The sequence below is a fragment of the Lissotriton vulgaris genome, chromosome 6 (assembly GCF_964263255.1).
Source record: "Lissotriton vulgaris chromosome 6, aLisVul1.2, whole genome shotgun sequence".
Classification (NCBI taxonomy): Eukaryota; Metazoa; Chordata; class Amphibia; order Caudata; family Salamandridae; genus Lissotriton; species Lissotriton vulgaris.
The window spans coordinates 1,103,323,306-1,103,345,755 of NC_141694.1; the positions used below are offsets into that span (position 1 = coordinate 1,103,323,306).

At 41.2% G+C, this 22,450-nt stretch overlaps 2 protein-coding genes across 4 annotated transcripts in view; one reads left to right on the forward strand and one right to left on the reverse strand.

Annotated features, from left to right (window-relative positions):
- Window positions 1–19,777, reverse strand: part of PEX3 (peroxisomal biogenesis factor 3) — a 391,252-nt gene extending 371,475 nt beyond the window's left edge. The window contains exon 1 of the mRNA XM_086927170.1: window positions 19,444–19,777. Within this exon, the coding sequence (XP_086783296.1) occupies window positions 19,444–19,513 (70 nt within the window). The 5' untranslated portion in view covers window positions 19,514–19,777. The remainder of the gene's footprint in view (window positions 1–19,443) is intronic.
- A 394-nt stretch (window positions 19,778–20,171) lies between these two features.
- The window catches only part of ADAT2 (adenosine deaminase tRNA specific 2), a 96,968-nt gene continuing 94,689 nt past the window's right edge, over window positions 20,172–22,450 (forward strand). Inside the window, exon 1 of one of the 3 annotated variants that reach the window (XM_086927171.1) lies at window positions 20,172–20,535. In XM_086927171.1, coding sequence (XP_086783297.1) covers window positions 20,440–20,535 — 96 coding nt within the window. In that variant the 5' untranslated portion in view covers window positions 20,172–20,439. The remainder of the gene's footprint in view (window positions 20,536–22,450) is intronic. The other 2 variants (XM_086927172.1, XM_086927174.1) reach the window with 2 other exon arrangements.

Genomic DNA, 22,450 nt, shown 5'->3' on the forward strand with positions numbered 1-22,450 from the left:
GTGTCTGCAATGCAACATCTCTCCACAAAGCAATGTCAATTGTGCTGACATATTGCTTTGAGTCTATGCGTTACCCAGCTCACATTGATGTATACTGCTTGGAGCTAATGTAAAATCTATATATATTTTTTTTTTTAAAAGGAGCTCGTACTTCTGGAGGATCTGGGCACACACGAAAAGGGTCCGTTTCTGGGCCCGGTACGGAGTGTCATAGCACAAAGAGCATGGGAAGAAGGCAGGATAGCTCAGCAGAGTTATGAACTTTCTCCTGGGATAGGTGGATAACCTGTAAGTAACATTTTGGAATCGTGGAGATGCAAACAGCTGTTCATCATTCTGAAGTGGATACAATTAATACGCATGACTGTGTTCGGTATTAGTTTCACCTGATATCTGCAGTGTTAGGGCACTGCAAAATAAGGCATCTAAAATGTGTTTCTTTTAACAGATTAAATTCCCAAGTGACTTGGGCAATGGGGTGGGCCGACCCCTGAAAGGGAAGTATTTTCAGGGGGAGCAGGCAAGGTACAGTATGGAGCACATGTTCAAAGAGTGTGGGAGCAACTTATAGTCAGTTGAGAGGTATCTATCTAAATGTGATGGCTATTTGTGTGTAAATAGAGATTGAAGCTGGAAGCTATGCCTTTCTCCAAGGAGCTGCCACTAATTGTGTACAGAGTTGTCAGTCCCCGATTCTGCCTGGATCCTGCAGGCCCTTGTTCACAGATATATTTCTGTCCATCTCAATCTCTAAGGAGGTAGCCCTATATCTGTCTATCGGTTGCACCTACTACTCTGTGCTACTGGTATCAGCTCTGGGACATTGGAACTGCTTATCTTCAGTGGTCCGTCTATGGCTGTGTCTGCAGGGAGATATTCATGGATGCAGCGAGCTAGTCCCGTCTGTTTGGACACCTGTTCATGATATTAAATATATATACATGGAGGTCACCAGGTGAGGGGGAAAAGAAAAAAAAAGAGAAAAAAAAAGAGAAAAAAAAGAGAACAAGAGAGAGAACAAGAGAGAGAACAAGAGAGAAATGTGAAGGGAGAAGAGTGACCAAAAGAGGGGACTTCTAGTGCAAGACAAGAATAATGTAGAAGGGGAAATACAAAGAAGAGAGAAAATGAGGAGAGTGAGAAGGAAAGAGACAAAGGGAGGATGGAAAAGAGTTGGCGGGTGAGACAAATAGGGAAGGGCAAGAGAAAGGAAGGAGGGCGAGTGGGGAAGAGAGAAGCAAAAGGGAAAGGAGTGAGGTGGAGGTGAGAAAAAGTAGCAGGGGAGAAGAGAGGGAGAAGAGAGAGAGAGAGAGAGAGAGAGAGAGAGAGAGAGACAAAGGCAGAGGGGGTGTGGCAAGAAGGGGAAAGAGGATGAAGAGGTGTTTGAGCAGAAAGAAACAAAAAGGAGAAGGGTCCAGGGAAGAGATTAAAAAAAAAGAAGAAAAAAAATGGGAGGAAAGAGAATTAGGATTATGCTATAAAAAGGGAATAGAGGGGAAAAAACTAGGGGCCAGATGTAGGAAGCCTAATTCCGGTTGCTAACGCCCGAAATTTCAGAATTTCGTCCGTTACCGACCGGAATTAGGCTTTTCATATGTAGGGGCCTAAATTAAGGATTCGGTAATTTGAGGAATCGGTAATTTGAGGAATCGGTAAATTACTGAATTCTTAAATACCGATTCGGGAAATTACCGAATACTGATATGTAGGGAGCACTCAAATGAGTGATTTTCCCATTTTAGGATACGTTATTTACCACCAACTACAAGTTGGTGGTAAATTTCGAAAACCCTAAAAAATGCAAATTGATGGAAATAATAAGAGTGCCATGTGGCAGACATACATGTATGTGTGCCACATGTGCACCCAAACACAAACCAGGGGTGCAACAGGGTGTCAAAGTGACACCCTGCCACCCTTCAATGTTTCCCCCCTTTTTCCGAATCGGTATTTACCGATTCGGTAATTCCCATTCATTCCTATATGCCTTAAGGTCCATAGGAATGAATGAGGATTACCGATTCGGTATCAATAGAGTTTTACAGATTCGGTAAAATTTACCGATTGGATACCTACATAGCATTTACAGATTCTAAAATACCGAATCGGTATAATTCGGTATTTTAGAATGGGTAAATGCTGATTATCTACATCTGGCCCTAGGAGAGGAGGGAGGAAAGAAGTGCTAGAGAAGAAAGGTGATAAAAGAGGGTGGCAAAAAGAAGAGAAATTGGGAAGAAACTAGGAGAAAAAAAGATTGAGAGAGAAAGGTTAGGGTGAGTGCACAGGGAAGAACAATTCGGACTGGCGAAGAATGAAGAAAGACAGTAAGGGCACAGCAAAAAATGGTAGGAAGCAAAATCCGAAAGGTTAGACACGAAAAAGAAAAGGAAAGACTGACTGGCAAAAAGAAAGATGGAAATAGTATAAGAGGAAGCAAGGGTGTCAGGAGTTTCCTGGTCTGTGAAGAGCAAAGGAAAAAAAAAAGACTCTTAAAGGCTCATGACTCTCCGAGTTCAATGAGGTCCAGCAGTCGAGGGGCTTAAATTGAAGGTAGGTGATAAAGCAGAGTTTTCTGATTTCTATAGAAAGTTCTTATGCTGGAGGAAAATATTCTGGTGGCATATCCTTTACTCTAGAAATATGGTGAAGGAAATAGCTCAAGTGGACTCTCAGGGTCAGGTTTTTTCCTACTGTGACTGTCCATACTAGCAGGAGCCAAGCTGTCAAGCTCTACTTCCTTGCGCTTTTCCTGCATTCTTCCCTCAGGCCAACCCCTGACAAACTAAAATAAAAAAAATAAAAAGCTTACAGCTTGAGTTTATACATATGTAGAATTGGGTTGTTTTTCTGTGCATTACGTGGGTTAGAACATAGACAAAAAAATACTAATCCTTACTATACATTGTAAGTTCTTTGTATTTATAAGTGGGGTTTAGAAGGTTATAAGATATTGTCAGTTTGTATGCAACACAGGAGTTACAGGAGCTGTTCGTTGTACGTGCTACTTAAAGAAGATACTTTCTTCATAAAGTCTGCGTTCTGAGGATCATTGCTTCAGGATTTGGCAACAAGCGTGGAGAGTTAATCAAACCCTGATCCCAACCACTAGTGTATTTTTAGCTACTTGGATGTAAAAGAGTGTTTACCAACATATTTCAGCTTAAGAACAGAATGGTATGATTATATGCAAGTTGGGAGAGTCATACCAGACTGGAATTTGGCAACCGCTTACAAATTCTTCAGCCCAGAAAATGAACTGCCTTCACTACATTTTTTTGTTCTCCTTTCAGAGTCTTCTACTGCATGGCAAATAATTACTTCAAAGCGTCCTGACCCTAGTTAAGGGATCACACTTTTACTGACTCGCTGCCATTTTACACGTATTTTATCCTTTACAATTGTCTAGTATTTCCTAGTCTCCATTTTGTTTTTTTCCCCTGTATTTCCACAAATTCAATCTGGAAATCTTATTGATAGGAAATAGGGATTTAAGTCAAGGTTTCTCTAGTTTATCATTTGTAGGAGCAAATTCTTGTATTTAAAACAATTGTATAGATAATATATGCTTTGACTTTGTGCAATATGTCTACATCTACTCCTTGTGTTAGTAAAAATTTGAGTTCTCCAAATGAGTTCTTATCCATTCTGGGTGAATGCGGATTAAATGGATAGAAGGGAAAGAGAATTTCTAAACTATATTGTCATGTTAGAAGATAATGGTGGAGCACTATCCTGAGAGGAAGAAACATTCTTATGCACCACTTGGGTCCAGAAGGTCTTTGACAACTTTTTGAGCAGAAGATTAAAGACATCACTAAAGATTTTCCACAGCCGGTGGTATCCTCCTCTGATGAGGAGCGCCTGGCTGATACCAGCACGGCCTGTTTTGAGACATTCTGCCCTATTAGCCTGGAGGAGTTCCGCCAGGCCATATTATCTAGCAAATCGGGCTCGCCTTTTGATCCCTGCCCCCCTAGGTTTCTAAAAGCCAGAGTGGATACGGCAAACCCCATTATTAATAGCATTATCAACTCCTCACTCTCCACCTCTGAGATTCCAATGGAATGGAAACTTGCAGCTCTAAAGCCACTTCAGAAAAAACAATTAGCAGACCCAACAACTCTTTCAAATCTCCGGCCTATCTCATTACTCCCACTATCATGTAAATTAACGGATGTATTTGTAAATAGGCAACTTGCCAAGTTTCTGGAGGATAACAGTATCCTACATGCTAACCAATCAGGGTTTAGAGCACAGCACTCAACGGAATCTGCTCTCCTGTTCACTGTGGAGACCTTGCGGGCCGCCATGGATCAGGGCAAGAAGGCTGTCCTGATTTTACTGGATTTATCTGCGGCCTTTGATACGGTCTCGCACACCATATTATTAGACCACCTAGTAACATCAGGTATAGCGGGAGCAGTATTGGAGTGGCTGAAAAACTTTCTAAAACATAGACAGCAAGTGACAACGCTAGGACAGTTCTGTTCAGAAGAGAAGGCTCTGACGACAGGGGTGCAGAGGGGGCTCCAGTTTGAGCCCAACACTTTTTAATCTTTATATGGTCCCCCTGATTGAACTAATTTTGTCCTATAAAATCAGTACAATTGCGTACGCGGACGACACTCAGCTGATCTTAGTGCTGGACAATGATGTGCCAGGAGCGGAAGAAAATCTCAAAAACTGCCTCTCAGCCACCTTGGACTGGATGAGGAATAACCATCTTAAATGTAACTCGGGAAAGACGGAAATCCTGCCGTTTGGACAACAAAACTTGTTTGTTCCAAAACAATGGTGGCCGGAGGACGCAGGAGTCCCCCCCAACACTATCGACACTGCCCGCAATTTGGGCATCAAGTTTGACGGCACTTTGTCATTCAAACAACAGGCACTGACGGTGGCAGGCACCTGTTTCAACATCATCAAGGGACTTAGGAAATTTTTTGATCTTCTCCCATTAGCAGCCAGACGAACGGTGGCGGTTGCACTCATAACATCGAGGTTGGACTATTATAACAGCCTGTATGCGGGATCAAACAAAGCGGTCCTACACAGGCTTCAGATGGTCCAACATGCAGCCGTCCGCCTAGTGCTGGGATGGCCTAGGAAGTCGTCTGCCTCGGCAGCGCTCAATGCCCTTCACTGGCTGCCAATACATAAGCTCATTCTGTGTAAAATATTGGTCATCACATTTAGGACCTTTCATTGCCAAGGGCCTAAATACCTTCAGAATGGGTTTAGACGCTACTCCCCATCACGCAATCTTAGATCTTCAAACTTGAATCTGCTGAGGATCCCCAAGTTTAGGCTGGTCACCAAGGGAGGAAAATCTCTTGGAGTGATCGGGTCTAGGGCGTGGAATAAACTCCCGCCCCAAGTTAGTCAAATTCCCTCTGAAAGTCAGTTCAGGAAATCACTCAAAACCTGGATATACAATCTCACGGACTCAGCATGCAAAGCGCTGGTTTAATGTGTTCAGACCCCCGGATGAGCGCAGCAAGACCAGCCTGTGCCACCCGGCTTGGTCTAAGCACCAAGATGCTCCTTGGAGTGATAGGTGCGCTATAGAAATGTCCATTACATTGTATTTATACACAAATGCAAAAAGTCAACATGAGCGAGGACACTGATGTTTTCAAAAGTGCAGTGTTGGATTTAGATAAACATTACACTCCCACTGTTTGTATTACTGTCAAGAGAAATGCTTTTTTCAAAGGAAACAGAAAGATGGTGAAAGTGTCGAGGCCTATGGATCTGCACTTAAAAAGTTAGCAGCAGCAGTCAGCTTTGGAAACTTGAACGACAAAGTTACTTGTGACCATGTAGTTATGCATTCTAAGAATAAAGGAATACAAGAAAGGCTATGGACTGATGGAGATTCAAACTTAAAGGAAATTATTGCTTTAGTGAAGAAAGCCGTTATCAAGTCATTGTGCTCAAGTTACCTCATGATACTAAGTTGTCGGATAACAAGATTACTCAAAGGAAAGGAAAGAACAATGATGCTGGTAAAAAAAGAGCAGAAATCATAATAGTACTAGGTAGGAGTTCCACAAGGGGTAGGTAAAATAGTAGTCAAGGAAAAGTAACTAACATAACATGCTATTGTTGCAGAAGTACTGCACATTCAGCGAGATTCAAGAAATGTCCTGCAAACGAGGTTAAATGATTGTAATGTGGTATTACTGACCACTCTGCAAGGGTTTGTAAGCGGAAAACAAAGAAAAAGGATTTGGCTGCATGCATTGCTGACAGTGGAACTGATTTATCGGAAAATGACACTAATGATGGAGTCATTTCGCAGAAAGTTTCTACAAAAAAAACAGACTTGTGTTGAACATAAATGGAAATGATCATAGTAAACCTTTGCATTGGTGTTTTTTGGGGAGGGGTATTGCGGGTGGCAGAAAATTATGTATCCTCATTTTACTATCATTGCATGTTCAGTTTGGGAAAATAATTTTGTCCAAGTTATTGTTTCTCATTTGGAACCCACAGATGTTAGCCCAAAAAGTTTCACTGGGGACAAGTTGGATATGTTGGGATACAGGCTGCTGGTGTTGGCATTTAAAAACAGGCAAGCTACATGTACACGTTAGTTGAAGTCCCATCTGTTTTAGGTTGGAAGGACCAAGGAGCAAGGAGCATTAAATATCATTTTGTATCCAAATAGCTAATAGGATTAGCTGCTTTATTCTGTTTTTGAAGGAATTTCTTAGAAGTGTTTAATGGTAAAGTGAGAATACTAAAAGGGTTTACACATCATTCATATCAGGGTTAAAGCTTCAGCTGTTCCCAAATTAATTAAAACTCGAAATATTCCTATTATTGTAAAATATGAAGTTAAGAAACTTGAAAGATACTGGCCTTATTGAGCCAGTTGAAGCATTTTAAGGGGTTGTTGCTGAACGGGCAAAGAGTAAAATTTGTTTGCGCGTAGATTAGAGATATTTAAGTGATAATAATGTTGTAGATCAGATTCCATTACTGAGAACTGACAAGATGTTATATTTTACTAGGTATGCCAAGTGGCCTTCCACCATAGACTCATCTTTGACATATCACCAAGTTCCCTTGCATGCCTCTAGTGGATTTTGAACAGTATTTGTACCCCTTTTGGCTACTTTCAGTTCCGTTGTATGCCTTTTAGGCTTGCTTCCATTGTTTTCCACAGACTTATGATGGAATTGTTTGGTTATATGGCCGGGAGTAGTGTTTTTTCAATGGCATGTTAGTTATTGGTCGAAACAAGAAGCATGATGAAAGGCTAATAAGTGTTTTCAGTGTGTTAAGAGATAGAGGTTTAACAGTGGACATTTTGAAATGCAGATTTGCAGAGAAGAAAGTGACATTTTTGGGTCATGAAATTAGAAATAAGGGTATCACATCCAAAGAAAAACTTGTGGATGCCATTGTTAATGCCATCACTCCAATCCAATGATGATCTTAGGTTATTCTTGGGTTTGGCCGAATTGGACAATTAGTCTGAGAAAAAGCATGCCATGAGAGCTTTAGTGAAATATAAAGAGAGTTCTGGTTGGTCCAGTGAATGTCAAAGTTCCTTTATGGTAATCAAAAATGCTATCAGTAGCATGCCCAAATTACAAGGGTTTGAGACAACTGCTATAACTATTGTAACTACGGATGCAAATAGTAAAGGCTTGGGGAGCATACTCACTCAACTTGATGAGGAAATTAAAGAGGTAGTAGTTGCTTATGCAAAACTTTCACTGTCACCGACATAGAAACAGAAACTTTGGATTTTGTTGGGCATTGGAACATTTCACACATTTCTGTAAGGAAGAAAATTAACCTTGAGAAGTGATCATAAGCCATTGACCACATTATTGACTACCGAAGGGTTGTTTACAGCTTCCGCAAGAATAGTCCGATTATCCAGCTGCTTCCTACATGGAGTTCCGAAAATCACTCAAAACCTATCTCTTCTTGAAAGCTTTCCCAGCCCAAAATCTTCCTGCTCCCCTGTTCCTGGTTTTAGTGTTCACCAGCGCCATGAAGCCGCATGGCATACGTGCGCTTTATAAATTCTTTTAAATTAAATTAAAATTAAATCCATGCTTCTACAGGATTTTAGATAGGATGTTCAATACATTCCTGGAGCAACGAATGTTACTGGTGATTTAGGTATAATGACACTTCCCCTAAAAGAGATTGACAAAGATCTATGGAAAGAGTATTCAGTGGCTGGTGTTTACCGGGCTGGAGATGTAAGTACTAGCTTTGATACAGATTAATGGTCGGAAGCTTACGATCAAGATGAAGTGTTGAAAGAGGTGTACAAAACGGGGGTTAATGGATGGAGCGGGCATGGCTAAGTTGGTTTCAATGATAATTTAAGAGGATTTTGGAAAGTTATGAATGAGTTTAGTGTGAATGATACTTTCATTGTTAGAGGCAATAAATGTATTTCTCCTATAGGAAAGCTTGAGAAGTTTATTATTCTTTGTCACGAGGGACATTTTGGCATTACCAGGACTAAACATAATTTGAAAGAGTTGATTAGTTGTATTAGGTGAATACGACGATTGAAAGATTTCTGAGGACATTTATTGATAGTGAAAGAGTTGACCAGACTCCAAAAACCCTTAATCCCCTGCTTAGTTCTTCCCATGATAGATAAGGACAACCTAAAGAGGTAGCTTTGGACATGATGGGTACGATTAAATGACAAGAAGGTAGTTACAAAAGCATAATAGGTTTGGTTGACATGCGTTCTAGATGGATAGAATTGTGTATTGTTGAGAAAAGATGATACTAATGCAGTGATTACCTTTTTTAATGAAGTATTTTTGAGACTGGGATTTCCTGTGTTTATCCTTATAGACAATGGCATGCAATTTAAGTCAGAGGAGTGCTAGAGTATTCAAGGCTGCCATTAATGAAAGTCCTGAGGCCCTGAAGGAATCACACAGGGACCCTATAAAATGCACCAATGTAGAGCTGATTACAAGGCAGCCCAGGGGAAAGACGCAAAGAAATCCTGAACGAATCCTGGGGCAAGCTGGTCACGGCTTGTAGGTCAAAAGTCACAAGAGCTTTCTGGTACGCTGTGGCAAATATTAAATCTGTAGGTGCAAACCTCAACACTGTAATTAACTCCACTAGCCAAGAAGACTGGGTCAACCACTTTAAAGCAGTCTATGAGTGCGGCTTCGTCCAGGGTGAGGAGTAGGTGGCATTCCCCCTAGCCCTGGAATTCACCCAAGATGAAGTGAGAGAAACTATTAATAAAAGCCCTTTAAACAAGGCCTCATGTCCGGATGGGGTTCCCATGGATCTGTACATATCTGAGCCGGAACGCCCCCCCCAATTGTGCAACTTCTTCAATGACATTGTAAGATAGGCCTCCCACAATCATGGCGTACAGCTGTTAAAGTTTCAATATTTAAAGAGGGCAACCCCTAATGCCAAGAGTGCTACCAGACAATATCCTTTTTGGGCTCTGCAGTTAAGCTGGTGGGGAGAGAGGTGCTGGAATTCCTTTTAGACTGGGCCAGGGAGACTGAAATGGAGGGGCCGTATGGGTCCTGTGAGGGACGTGGCACAAAAGAGCAATGCCTTAATCTGCACATGCTTATCAGCAAATACACTAATCGCCAAGCAGGACTCCACCTGAATGGCGATTAAGAATGTCTCCTGTGCCTTTGACAGCGTGGTGGGGTCTAAACTTTAGGTGACCCTGACTGATATGGGGGGGTCGAGGAGGACCTGGTGCAGTACTTGAGCGCACTGCAATATGATCTATCCGCATCAGTCAGGTTTGGCCCTGCAGGAGAGAGGGCAGACTGTTTTAAGATCGGGAGAGGGTACGCCAGGGGTGTGTCCTAGCTCCACTGCTGTTCCTTCAGTGTATAAACTGTCTAGGTTCCACCCCGTCTGCTAAAGTTTCTGAAGTCCCCTACACTGGTAGTAAAAGCGTATCCTGTCATGCGGATGACGCAGTTTTGCTCTCAAGAACCCCTAATGGCCTTAACATTCTGTTTTAAGAATGTGTCACTTTTATGGGCTTTGTTGGTTTGGCCACCAATTGTAATAAAACTTTTATAATGGCATGTAATCCCAAGCAAACCAAGATGGGGTGTCTCACTACAAGGTTACTCTGTGGATCTCACGTAGGATTTTTCTTACCTGGGTGTCACTTTCGATGCAAAGGGAAATGGGGTCCTTACATTGCTAAAGTCTTCCAGAAATGTACTAGATCGTCTGGATATATTTTCAATCTCTCGAGTCGTACAGATTTAAAAAATGGTGGCCCCATTGTTGGAGATTTACAGGTGAAAGTGCCTCCCAATCTTGATATATAGGTTATGTATCTGGGGCTATATTAAACACCCTTTCAGGGCAAACAAAATAGTGTTGAGGAGACTATTGGATGTTCCACCTGTGTTTTCTACTTTTATCTTGCACCATGAGCTTGGGGTGGATCATATGGAAGACCTTATTAAAATTTCCCCCCTTATTATGTGGCGCTCGATATGGATTAACCCCTATGCCTCCTTCAATGGGGAAACTGTCAAAGATTGATTATCCTGCATAAGAGGTTTGAACATCTGTTGGTTTAACTACATTAAGACTACCCTGACTGATTGACTTGGACGAGAAGCATTTAATCTATGAGCCAGAGACCTTGACCAAACAGGACATGGTACGAGTAAAAATCTGCTTCAAGTTGAATAAATATCACCTTAGAGAAGCCCACGAGCTTACCAAAACGTATGCTACGGAATACACCACACCACACAGTACACTTGGCCCGAAACCGTATCCAGAGTGGATTGACTACTTCGGGGATAGAATGTTACTCATCCGCCTTAGACGGGACTTTGTGAGATGGCACTTGGGTTTCCCCTTGGGCCAGTTTGACCCCTCCAAAATTATTATATCTCCCTGTAATGAAAGTTCACCCCCGAGTCTGTTACACCTTACTTTTTTTTGTCAACTTTACCTTGACTTTAGTAAACAGTTTTTAATACCAATTATTAGGAAACAAGGTATCAGAAGGCCAAAGGATACCCTGGAATATTTGCAATTGCTGGATTACCCCTCTAACTGTATTAATATATGGTCCTTTTTAAAATGTGCAGTGAACAAAAGGAATTTGATGCTGTTTTAACTAATGTGGATTTTTCATTTGGGTGGTCTGTACAACATTTAAAATGATATTCGACAGGACTATGTATTTTATTCATGCCCAATTTTTCTTTTTTAGAATTGTGGTTATTGGTATTTTGTAATTCTGTCTTTCTTTAGAACTTGGCACCTGCACTTTATTGGATTTTTAATATTGTGAAGCGAAGGATCTTCCAAGAGCGGGTTGACACCACTGCCATGTGATCTGCTAGAGACTTCTTGATGCTTTGATTCATGCATCGTACTGATGCTTTGTTATCGCTGAGGTGTTTATCTTTATGTACAGTATTGTTTTAAGATGTTTAAACATAGTGTTTTTTACTCTGTGATGTACTTTTATGGTTACCTTGGTAACCGAGATAAAGTTTGACTTGACTTGAAGTAAGAGGAAATGACAAGTTATTTGAAAGTGGCTGGTATTGCGCAAAAGTGTTCTGCCCTTTATATCATCCTTGTGGTAATGGCATTGTGGAGAGGGATAACAGAACCATCAAATGGATATTACAGCTCACCAATATAGTAAGTGTTGAAATTTTGAATTAGAGAGAATAATAAGGGCTAATAGCAGTTCCTATGATTCTGTAGGTGAAAGTCTATTTACAATAATGAGAGGCACAGTATTGGATTTAAAGGTTAATTCTGAATGGATGAAGAGAAGTAAAATGGGATGCCAATGAGGTGAAAGAAGGTATTACATTGTAAACTAATAACAAACGGTAGTACAATTCTAAACATGGAGTGCAACAGGTTAAACTTCAAGTTGTAATTAATCAACTGGTAGGGAGGAGGAAAATGATTGTGTCCATGTTATTTCCCCATGGTAAGTATCAAATTAATCAAAAGAAAAATGGACACTTGTAACAGTTCTGAACCAGTGGTTAGAAAATGAAACGTCCTCAAAAACTCAATGTTAATCGGAAAAAGCGGTATATATGTTTTGTCTCCTTGACGATACCCCCCACCACTAACACCACATCAGTCAAATATAATTTTTCTGTACTGTTGTGTGTCTCTCTCATTTTTATTACAGATTGTGGAGAGCGAGTTTCCATAACTGAGGGCCGGAAAAGGTACACTCAAAATTTACTACACGAATTGTGTGATAACAAATCTATATGTGTGTAAGTCCTGACGAAAGCTCCATAGACCCCGTAGGGCCAAAAGGAGCTGAAACATGTCGACAAGTCCATTAGAATACTAAAGAGATCCAGTAACTCGATCTTGGTGTAGCATCAATTCATTTTATGTTAATTGAATCTCACCTCACATTAAAACATAAGGGTGACCTTCTCTTTTTTTTTTACATTTTTTCTTTTCTATGAACTCTTGAACTGTTTTGTTCATCATTTGGTGTGGGTAACCCATAATCTCTGGACACTGCATTCTATACCAGAAGTGCCTCTGGATGAGGCTGGCACTAAGCACGTATTGGAACGCACAATGATAACTGCCACAACATCAATGTGGGGCGGACAAAACATATATACCGCTTTTTCCGATTAACATTGAGTTTTTGAGGACGTTTCATTTTCTAACCACTGGTTCAGAACTGTTACAAGTGTCCATTTTTCTTTTGATTAATTTTAAACTTCAAGTTGGACAGTGGGTATTTGTGAAGAGTGCACGGAAATTTACAAAGGTAGAGATCAACTGAACAAGAGAGATTTAGTATAGTGATGAATAACCTGGTTATGTTGGAGAAGGGTGTATAAGGCTCACAAAGTTGTCTTGCATTAGCAAGAGAAGGTAAAAGTTGGGAGGATGATGGTGTGTTGGATAACGATGTAGAATCCTACAATAGGTACTGGTGGTTGGATTCTAATAATGTAAATTCAGGTGAACAGATGAATTCTGAGCCAACTGATTGCTCAGATTCCATGTTTCAGAGTGAGTCAGGAGATGAACCTAATTATTTTGTTAAGAAGCATGAGTACGCCTCTCAAACTAATGAGATGAGAATATCTTATCTCACAAAGAATAGAAGGAGGTATTTGCACAGCTTGTATATATCCAAGATTAACCTGTATAATGATCTGTGGCGTGCTGCCAGGGATGACGCTGTCCGTACCAGTCAGCGTTGACACACAAAGACTACTACAAGGCTTCCCCCATTGAGAGGAAGACTCCCCGGTGCACTGCTCAAAGGAGACTATGGCGTCTAAAGTCTAAAGTGAAGTTCATTCAAAGTTCAATCCACAAAGTCAAGTCGTTTCTCACATTTAATCCATGTTCATTGTACTTCATGTATGGTTCATCAATGTTTCAAAACGTATGAGATAAACATAATCCACACAATTGTAATCCAATCATCAATAATCCCAATGCATTTCGGGCTGGTATCAAGCCCTTCCTCAGGGGATAGCTCTACAAACCAAAGGAAAATAACGAAATAAGGCCACAATAGTACATTTACCACAATGTCAAAAATTACACTGTAAATTCAAAGGTGATATCGAGAAAAATAAACAAGGTGAATGAGATCCAAAATACCCAAAAAGATCAAACTCCGTGACAATGAAAATGAATGAAATACTGGACGAAGACATGTTTGACATCAAGCAGGGAAACACGCTATAGCAAGGAGTGCAAAGTAAACAAAGAAAAACAACCAGAAACCCAAGTAAGCAACATCCATAACACCACTGGGTGTATCAAGCATAAACGAGAATGTGTACTAACATGGTTAATAAACAGGTCTATCAGAGAAGTTAAAACTCCCGTGCGTGACCGCACGCCCCCGTGAAATCAAGTTAGCTGAAGTTCTCAGTAGAGGTACTCACTGGAATCGGCGTCCGTGGACTAACTTGGTCTGCATCCGGCAAAGTGTCTCCAGCACTCAGCGTGTGAGAGCGGTTAGTAAACGTGCATTGTGAAAATAAAGATAGGACTGCGAGACACAAAAATATGGGCGCCATCTTTGAAAGGTGTAAAAAGTAAATAAACAATAAACGAGTGTGAAAACAGTCTCCACCACCACCCGAAACAGGTCATGGGGAAACAATAGAATGACAAACGATCAAATAGGTGAAGGAAAAAAATAGAAAAATATGTAATAGGTGGATGAAGTAAGAAGTGAATGAACAGATGGTTAAAGGCAAATGTAACTGATGGTACCACAAAAGATCGATGGATCAAAGATAACATAAAAATTCCATCCGATCATTGAGTCCGTGTGGCTGCATCGTCGCCATATAGCGGATCCAAAAGTTTTCTCTCTTTAACTCCATGGCTGCTAAGGGTTTCCCCCCCCGGTGCTGGGATCCCACATTTACCATTGTTCATGACGAGCTCAGCTCGTCATGAGTGTATGGGAGGTGTACATCATGACGAGCTGAGCTCGTCATGAGCGTCCAAGGGGTTAACAAAGTTTTTTTGTTGTCATGTGTCGGTGGTACTTGCTCCAATATTAGATATTTCAACTGGACGACAGTGTGTTTTTGTTCCAAAAAATGTGTGGCAACTGTCGATTTTCGATTGCCAGTTCTTATGTTGCTTTTATGTTCCAGTAAGCGTGTTCTGACTTTCCGCTCAGTATGACCAATATAGCATTTTCCACATGGACACTTCAACATATAAATTACATTCGCAGAATTGCAAGTGGCATTAACACGAAGTTTGATGGGATGGCCCTTCATGGGATGGTTGGTGATGTTACCTGCAATGCAATTGTTGCAATTACTGCAGTAGTGACAAGGTCTGAGTCCCTTGAAAATAGTCGGTTGATGCTTCATGGTAGGTTTGGACAACATCTCTTTCAAGTTCCGTCCCCTGGTATATGCGAACAGCGGTTGTTGTGTAAAGGCTCCCTGAAAATCAGGCTCCATGCTCAATAGTGACCAATGGTTAGAAATGATGTTTCTGAATTGATTGCACAGAAACAACTACCATCCGAGTATTCTCAGTTTTTGGTCGAACTTGTAAGAGTGCATCACGAGTCATATTCCCACATCGGGTGACAGCCTTTTCAAGTGTTTGTGGCGGATAGCCACGAGCTTTAAACCTTTCCACCATGTTAGTCATTTCCAGTTTACATGTATCTTCCCATGTAACAATGCGTTTGACACGAGGGTTAAACGTGACAACTTGACAAAAACAGAGAAGAACATTGTACAAAAAATTGCCAACAATTCATCGATTGTGTGTCAAACAGCTGATAAGGGCGGGGCCCTTGTGCTCATGGACGCTACTTATTATGTGGAACAAATCCAGATACACACATCAGATCCCAACACTTACGCACCTTTACCAGCTGATCCGACCAATGAGTTTGCCTCTATCCTTATGAAAATCATCGGTCAGGCTTTTGATAATGGCATCATCAATGATAGAGTAAGACATTATTTGACACCCATCAACCCAAGACCACCTGTGTTATATATGTTGCCCAAGGTGCACAAGCACCCGACTAGACCACCCATGAGACCCATTGTCTTGACTAAAGGAAGCATTCATAAAAACACAGGAAAATTCTTGGACAAATACTTACAGCCGTTTGTTTTGAACACAAGATCACATGTCAGAGATACCACCGACTTTTTGATCAAATTAAAACAAGCCACTGGTTTATTGGAAGATCAAGAATTTATATAGTGTACAGTGGACGTCTGTTCACTATACACTTCTATACCTCACGACCTTGGCATAACGGCCGTTGAACATGAACTTTCTAATTCCAACCTAGACACGGATATGCAATTACTGTTGATGGAACTGTTGGTATTCACGTTATACCACAGTTACTTCACAGTATCTGACAAGCGGTTCCACCAGCTATGTGGGACTGCCATGGGCAATTGTACAGCGCCGTCGTACGCCAACACGTTCATGAAATCATTTGAAAAATCACATATATTGAATCAGTCTGCTTGGACAAGTTGTGGGAAACTCTATTTAAGATTCATTGACGATATCTTCATGTTATGGGCAGGAACAGAACACACTCTTTTGGATTTCTTGAAATCCTGGAATGAAATCAATGATCGTATCCAGTTCACTTGGAGCTTTGACAGAGAATGCATTCATTTTCTTGATGTTAAGGTAGAACGACATGCAGGCATAGTAACCACTACCATTTTTCGCAAACCGACTGATCGTAACTCGATGTTACATTACCAGAGCTTCCATCGGCCTGGGTTGAAACAGAACCTACCTCTTTCACAGTTAATGCGTGTCAAACGCATTGTTACATCGGAAGATACATGTAAACTGGAAATGACTAACATGGTGGAAAGGTTTAAAGCTCGTGGCTATCCGCCACAAACACTTGAAAAGGCTGTCCCCCGATGTGGGAATATGACTCGTGATAAACTCTTACAAGTTCGACCAAAAACTGAGAATACTCGGATGGTAGTTGTTTCTAAATACACTGTGTTGAGCAATCAATTCAGAAACATCATTTCTAACCATTGGTCACTATTGAGCATGGAGCCTGATTTCCAGGGAGCCATTACACAACAACCGCTGTTCGCATATACCAGGGGACGGAACTTGAAAGAGATGTTGTCCAAACCTACCATGAAGCATCAACCGACTATTTTCAAGGGACTCAGACCTTGTCACAATTGCAGTAATTGCAACAATTGCATTGCAGATAACATCACCAACCATCCCATGAAGGGCCATCCCATCAAACTTCGTGTTAATGCCACTTGCAATTCTGCGAATGTAATTTATATGTTGAAGTGTCCATGTGGAAAATGCTATATTGGTCATACTGAGAGGTAAGTCAGAACACGCTTACTGGAACATAAAAGCAACATAAGAACTGGCAATCTCAAATCGACAGTTGCCACACATTTTTTGGAACAAAAACACACTGTCGCCCAGTTGAAATATCTAATATTGGAGCAAGTACCACCGACACATGACAACAAAAAAACTTTGTTAAAGAGAAAGAACTTTTGGATCCGCTATATGGCGACGATGCAGCCACACGGACTCAATGATCGGATGGAATTTTTATGTTATCTTTGATCCATCGATCTTTTGTGGTACCATCAGTTACATTTGCCTTTAACCATCTGTTCATTCACTTCTTACTTCATCCACCTATTACATATTTTTCTATTTTTTCCTTCACCTATTTGATCGTTTCTCATTCTGTTGTTTCCCCATGACCTGTTTCGGGTGGTGGTGGAGACTGTTTTCACACTCGTTTATTGTTTATTTACTTTTTACACCTTTCAAAGATGGCGCCCATATTTTTGTGTCTCGCAGTCCTATCTTTATTTTCACAACGCACGTTTACTAACCGCTCTCACACACTGAGTGCTGGAGACACTTTTCCGGATGCAGACCAAGTTAGTCCACGGACGCCGATTCCAGTGAGTACCTCTACTGAGGACTTCAGCTAACTTGATTTCACGGGGGCGTGCGGTCACGCACGGGAGTTTTAACTTCTCTGATAGACCTGTTTATTAACCATGTTAGTACATATTCTCGTTTATGCTTGATACACCCAGGGGTGTTATGGATGTTGCTTACTTGGGTTTCTGGTTGTTTTTCTTTGTTTACTTTGCACTCCTTGCTATAGCGTGTTTCCCTGCTTGATGTCACACATGTTTTCATCCAGTATTTCATTCATCTTCATTGTCACGGAGTTTGATCTTTTTGGGTATTTTGGATCTCATTCACCTTGTTTATTTTTCTCGATATCACCTTTGAATTTACAGTGTAATTTTTGACATTGTGGTAAATGTACTATTGTGGCCTTATTTCGTTATTTTCCTTTGGTTTGTAGAGCTATCCCCTGAGGAAGGGCTTGATACCAGCCCGAAATGCATTGGGATTATTGATGATTGGATTACAATTATGTGGATTATGTTTATCTCATACGTTTTGAAACATTGATGAACCATACATGAAGTACAATGAACATGGATTAAATGTGAGAAACGACTTGACTTTGTGGATTGAACTTTGAATGAACTTCACTTTAGACTTTAGACGCCATAGTCTCCTTTGAGCAGTGCACCGGGGAGTCTTCCTCTCAATGGGGGAAGCCTTGTAGTAGTCTTTGAATATCTTATCTCACACACTTGTGAGAGAAGAGTGAAGAACCCTAAAACGATTAGAAATCTATGATTGCAGTTCTTTATTTGTTTTTTTAGTTTGTTTAAAAAAAAATATATATATATATATATATATATATATATATATATACACACACACACACACACACAGGATTGTGTCAAATTGGGATGTTTCTCTGTTCATTAGGTGGGTGATTAGAATTTATATTAAGGATTAGTGTTATTTTAAGATATGTTCTAAATTCTATGCATTTAGGTGGGTTTAGAAGGCTGTAAAAGATTGGAAGACTGTATGCAACACAGGAGTTACAGGAGCTGTTTCTTGACGTATTGACTAAATAAAATACTGTCTTCACATTGTATGTGCTCTGAGGATGATTGCATACTCTGTCTTTAGCCCACAGGATCTGAGTGGATGCGCCTGCACCTCGGATATGCTAAAGCACACCTCACCAGTTTGAACACTGACTTGCCCTACACTTAAGGAATATCTGCTACTTCTGAGCACGGACACTTTAAAACTTTGATTAGCACTTAAGCAATGTTTTACGTCTTTTAATGTCCCCCAAGACCACCATAACCTCAAAAACAAAAAAAGTACAGAACTCAATTCATCCACTCAAGCTAAAGTGTCACAAAGAGTCAAAAGTTAGACTTTAGACTTTAAAGTGATATTTATAGGCACACTACAAACATGGAAATGTCACAAATAAGCAAGCTGGACATTTGGCAGTTATGTTACTTAAGTGGGGAAAAACCAAAATACTAAATTCAAGAATTTGCTATTGTCACTCTCTAATCCCTGGGCATTCAGAGCATCTTTTCAACAATCTCGTTCCCTTATGTGAGCCCTATGTTTTGGAACACGCTGCCCGATTCACAGAGAAGCTGCTAATCTCTAACTTATCTTTCGCAAAAAACTCAAAACAGGACCGTTCTGCTTCTTTTTTCTTTATGTGGCTATTTACCTACCTATACTTATCTTTGTCTAGCTCGGGGAAACTCTTCTGGGTAACGAGGCACTGTATACGCTTTATAATAATGTTGGGGATGGTCACTTAAAAAAACATCGCCGCTTTACACTGAAAACAGTTAAACGATAAGTTGTGGTTCTTCAGATAAGAGCCCTGAGAGCTATACACCGCCAACTGTAAACGGCTGATTCTAGTACCAGGAGGCAGCCGAATTCAATGTGTCTCAGGGTAGGGTAATCTGCGGGTCACTGGTAAAGTAAATCCCATTAACCTGCAACACTGACCTGCGACTACCGCTCCCGCAAAGACAAACTTCCTCTTGTGCCGCTTCAAGAAACTCCACACGGACAGCATCTTCCGTGCGGCACAGGCAGGGGTGGCTCTAGCCTCGGACAGCTACACCTGCCTCGCACACAGAAGCTAGTGATGCGCATGCGCTGACGCAGGTGGAGGTAAACTCAGTAGAGTGACAAGGGTCCGGGGATGACCAGGACGCACACGCACAGAACTGTGCGCTGGATCCAGGTGTCAGAAGCAAACGTCGCACCACCCAATCCGCTCCTCCGGAAACTACGAATAATTTTTCATGGTTCCAGGCGGTCCTGGACACGCGTAGACACAGATGTAGGACTAAAATTATGTTCTCACTCACTTGGCTGTTAGGAAAATAGATTACCATCTTCTTTTTTTTATAACTATCTGCTGTTCTAAATCAGTGTAAACGTGGCAGTGCACTTAGCTTTCTCAAGCTCCCGTTCCTTTTAAGTGATACAACAACGTGGTCCTTTCTACGCCCCGTGTATTGTTGCACACTTCAGACCAAAGTCTATCAGCTGCTGCCTTTCAATATGTCAGAATATTTTCGCCATCATAATCACCAACGGCGTAGGAGGTTGAACGTGAATACCGAACTACGAAACCTCATTACATTTTCGGAATTGTAGGCGCCATCTTAGAATAGTAAATACTCGCAGCACATTGACAGTCACGTGTCTCCAACTGATCCTTGCTTACATTTGACTAATTACATGTCAAATGGCACATTATTTGCTAAACAGTAAACGATGACTGCTCCTTGTATAAGAGAGTTTTCTGCACACTACGAACACCTTTTACTTTTGACAGCTGTCATAAACAGCTGGGAAAGCGGCACTACTATAATGCTTATTGGTGACACTGAAAAAGGACTAAAGTAAACACTTGCAGGCTGCAGAACCTGCGTGCGTGACATTTTCTTTTGCCGGTTTGTTGGTGTTCTTCAACTGATTACCGCTGGACTTATGGACCTCGGAGAGAGCCCGGTGTGTGGGGAAGAAGCTGTTGCTGATGGGCTTAGCGGAGAGCAGAGGCACTGGATGCACAAAGCTTTTTTAATGGTAATCGAAAACAGACTCTATTTCTTAGCTCAAAATGTTAATAGTTATCTACTTTTGCCCTTTCCTCTTAGAGCACAACCATCCACCATTCCAATGTCAAGGAGATATTTGGAATTTTTTTCCTACAGGATTTGCAGGATTATTAATAGAGGCTGTCGAGCCAAGAAATTAACAGAAAGAGCCAAGTCGGAGCCGAGCAAAGGGGCAGATTTACAAGCCCCTTGCGTCTCCTTTACACTACAGTTGTGTCACTTTTGTGACACAGCGGTGGCGCAAAAGATGCGCCATGATGCGGGGTATTTACAACGTGACGCATCTGGAAGATGCGTCACGTTGTAAAGCCCTGCTCCAGAAGTAGGTGTTCCTGCGCAGGGGAATGGGGGGGCGTTCTGGTGTAGGAACGCCTTCCAAAAGCTGAGTGAAATCTACAAGATTTCACTCAGCCACTTTTGAGCCCATGCTGCGTCAAAACCCTGCGCCTGCTTGAAGCAGGTGTAAGGATTGATGCAGCATTGCAATGATAGGGCTCCCAGAGATTGCTGGAGCTGCGTCGCGCCTGGGCCACAACTCCAGCAATGTGTCGCCTTTACGGTACAGATGCGTCACGCATCTGTGCCTTTTTTGCCCCATGGTGCACCGCATTGTAAATGCGGGACATCCATCGTGGCGGAGCTGTAGCGCACAATAACTGGTGCATCCCTGCTGATATACAGGGATGTGCCAGTTATTGTAAATCTGCCCCAAAGTGTCTAACTTGGCAGATTAACGAGCGGAGCCCTGATTTGATTTGCCACGTAAATCATACAGTAACCCTCATTTAAAACTGATAAAGGTAATCTTTTTAAAATTCAAAAAAGTGTATTTAACATGTTTCAATTTAGTACATCAGATTGTCACTGAATTGAGAGGCAATGCTAGGTTTTAGGTCGAGCCTAGTGGCAGCCCGCATGCACCGCTCGCTCTGCAAGGCATGCAGTAGTCGAGTATGCTGTGGAAGCCTCGCCTTCTCTCCGCCCATATTTTTGATTGGCTGGTGTCATTGTCCTTAGTAAATGCTGGTTTCCGATTCATAATGAGGCTTGTTAGTCCCTCCTTGTTACCGCCCTGTCGCCATTTGTTACCTTCCATGAGGACTGGATCTTTTACTTGTGGCCTTACACAGTCGCCTTTATAAGTCGGTAAGCACTATTTTCCATCTTTTTTTATTTGGAGTGTGGTCCGCTTTTACTTTAGCTGCCGCGCTTGTTTATTTAATTAATTTGCCGCACGGGCCAAAAGGGAGCTTTTCTACTCACTAATCTAACAAGCATTTGCAATGCAATAGGTGTCCCATTTAGGTGAGTTTCAGCTAATGACATTGTAAATAACAATGCCTTTTATTTTGTTTTCATTTTTGAAACATAAATAGAAGGCATTATCAGTTACAATGCCAATAGCTTAAACTCGCGTAAACGCGAGACCTATTGCATTGCAAATGCTTGTTAAACGTGAATTCAAGAACATTCATGCCCCGTCCCTGAGGACAATGTCATTACTGAAGTAAAAGGGAAGCATATTGTCATGCATACCAGATATGTAGCCTAGTTTCATATTGTAGATGTAGCTACATTATAGTCTATTACATGAAACACGAGTAAGGTTTTTATGCAGCGAGCATCTTGAAGACATGCGTTGGAAGGTGCTTAAAAGTAATAAAAACAAGCATTTACAATGCAATAGGTCTCGCAGCATTAAAGTTTGAGTTATTGGTATTGTGTATGACAATGCCAATAGTTTTAACTTTCGCAAATGTGACACCTATAGCATTTCTATTGCAATTTGTGTTGTATTTACGTGACTTAGATGTATTGATATTACAAATAACAATGGCTTTTAATTTTTTTTAAATAATACCAGCAGAACAAGCAGTAATCTG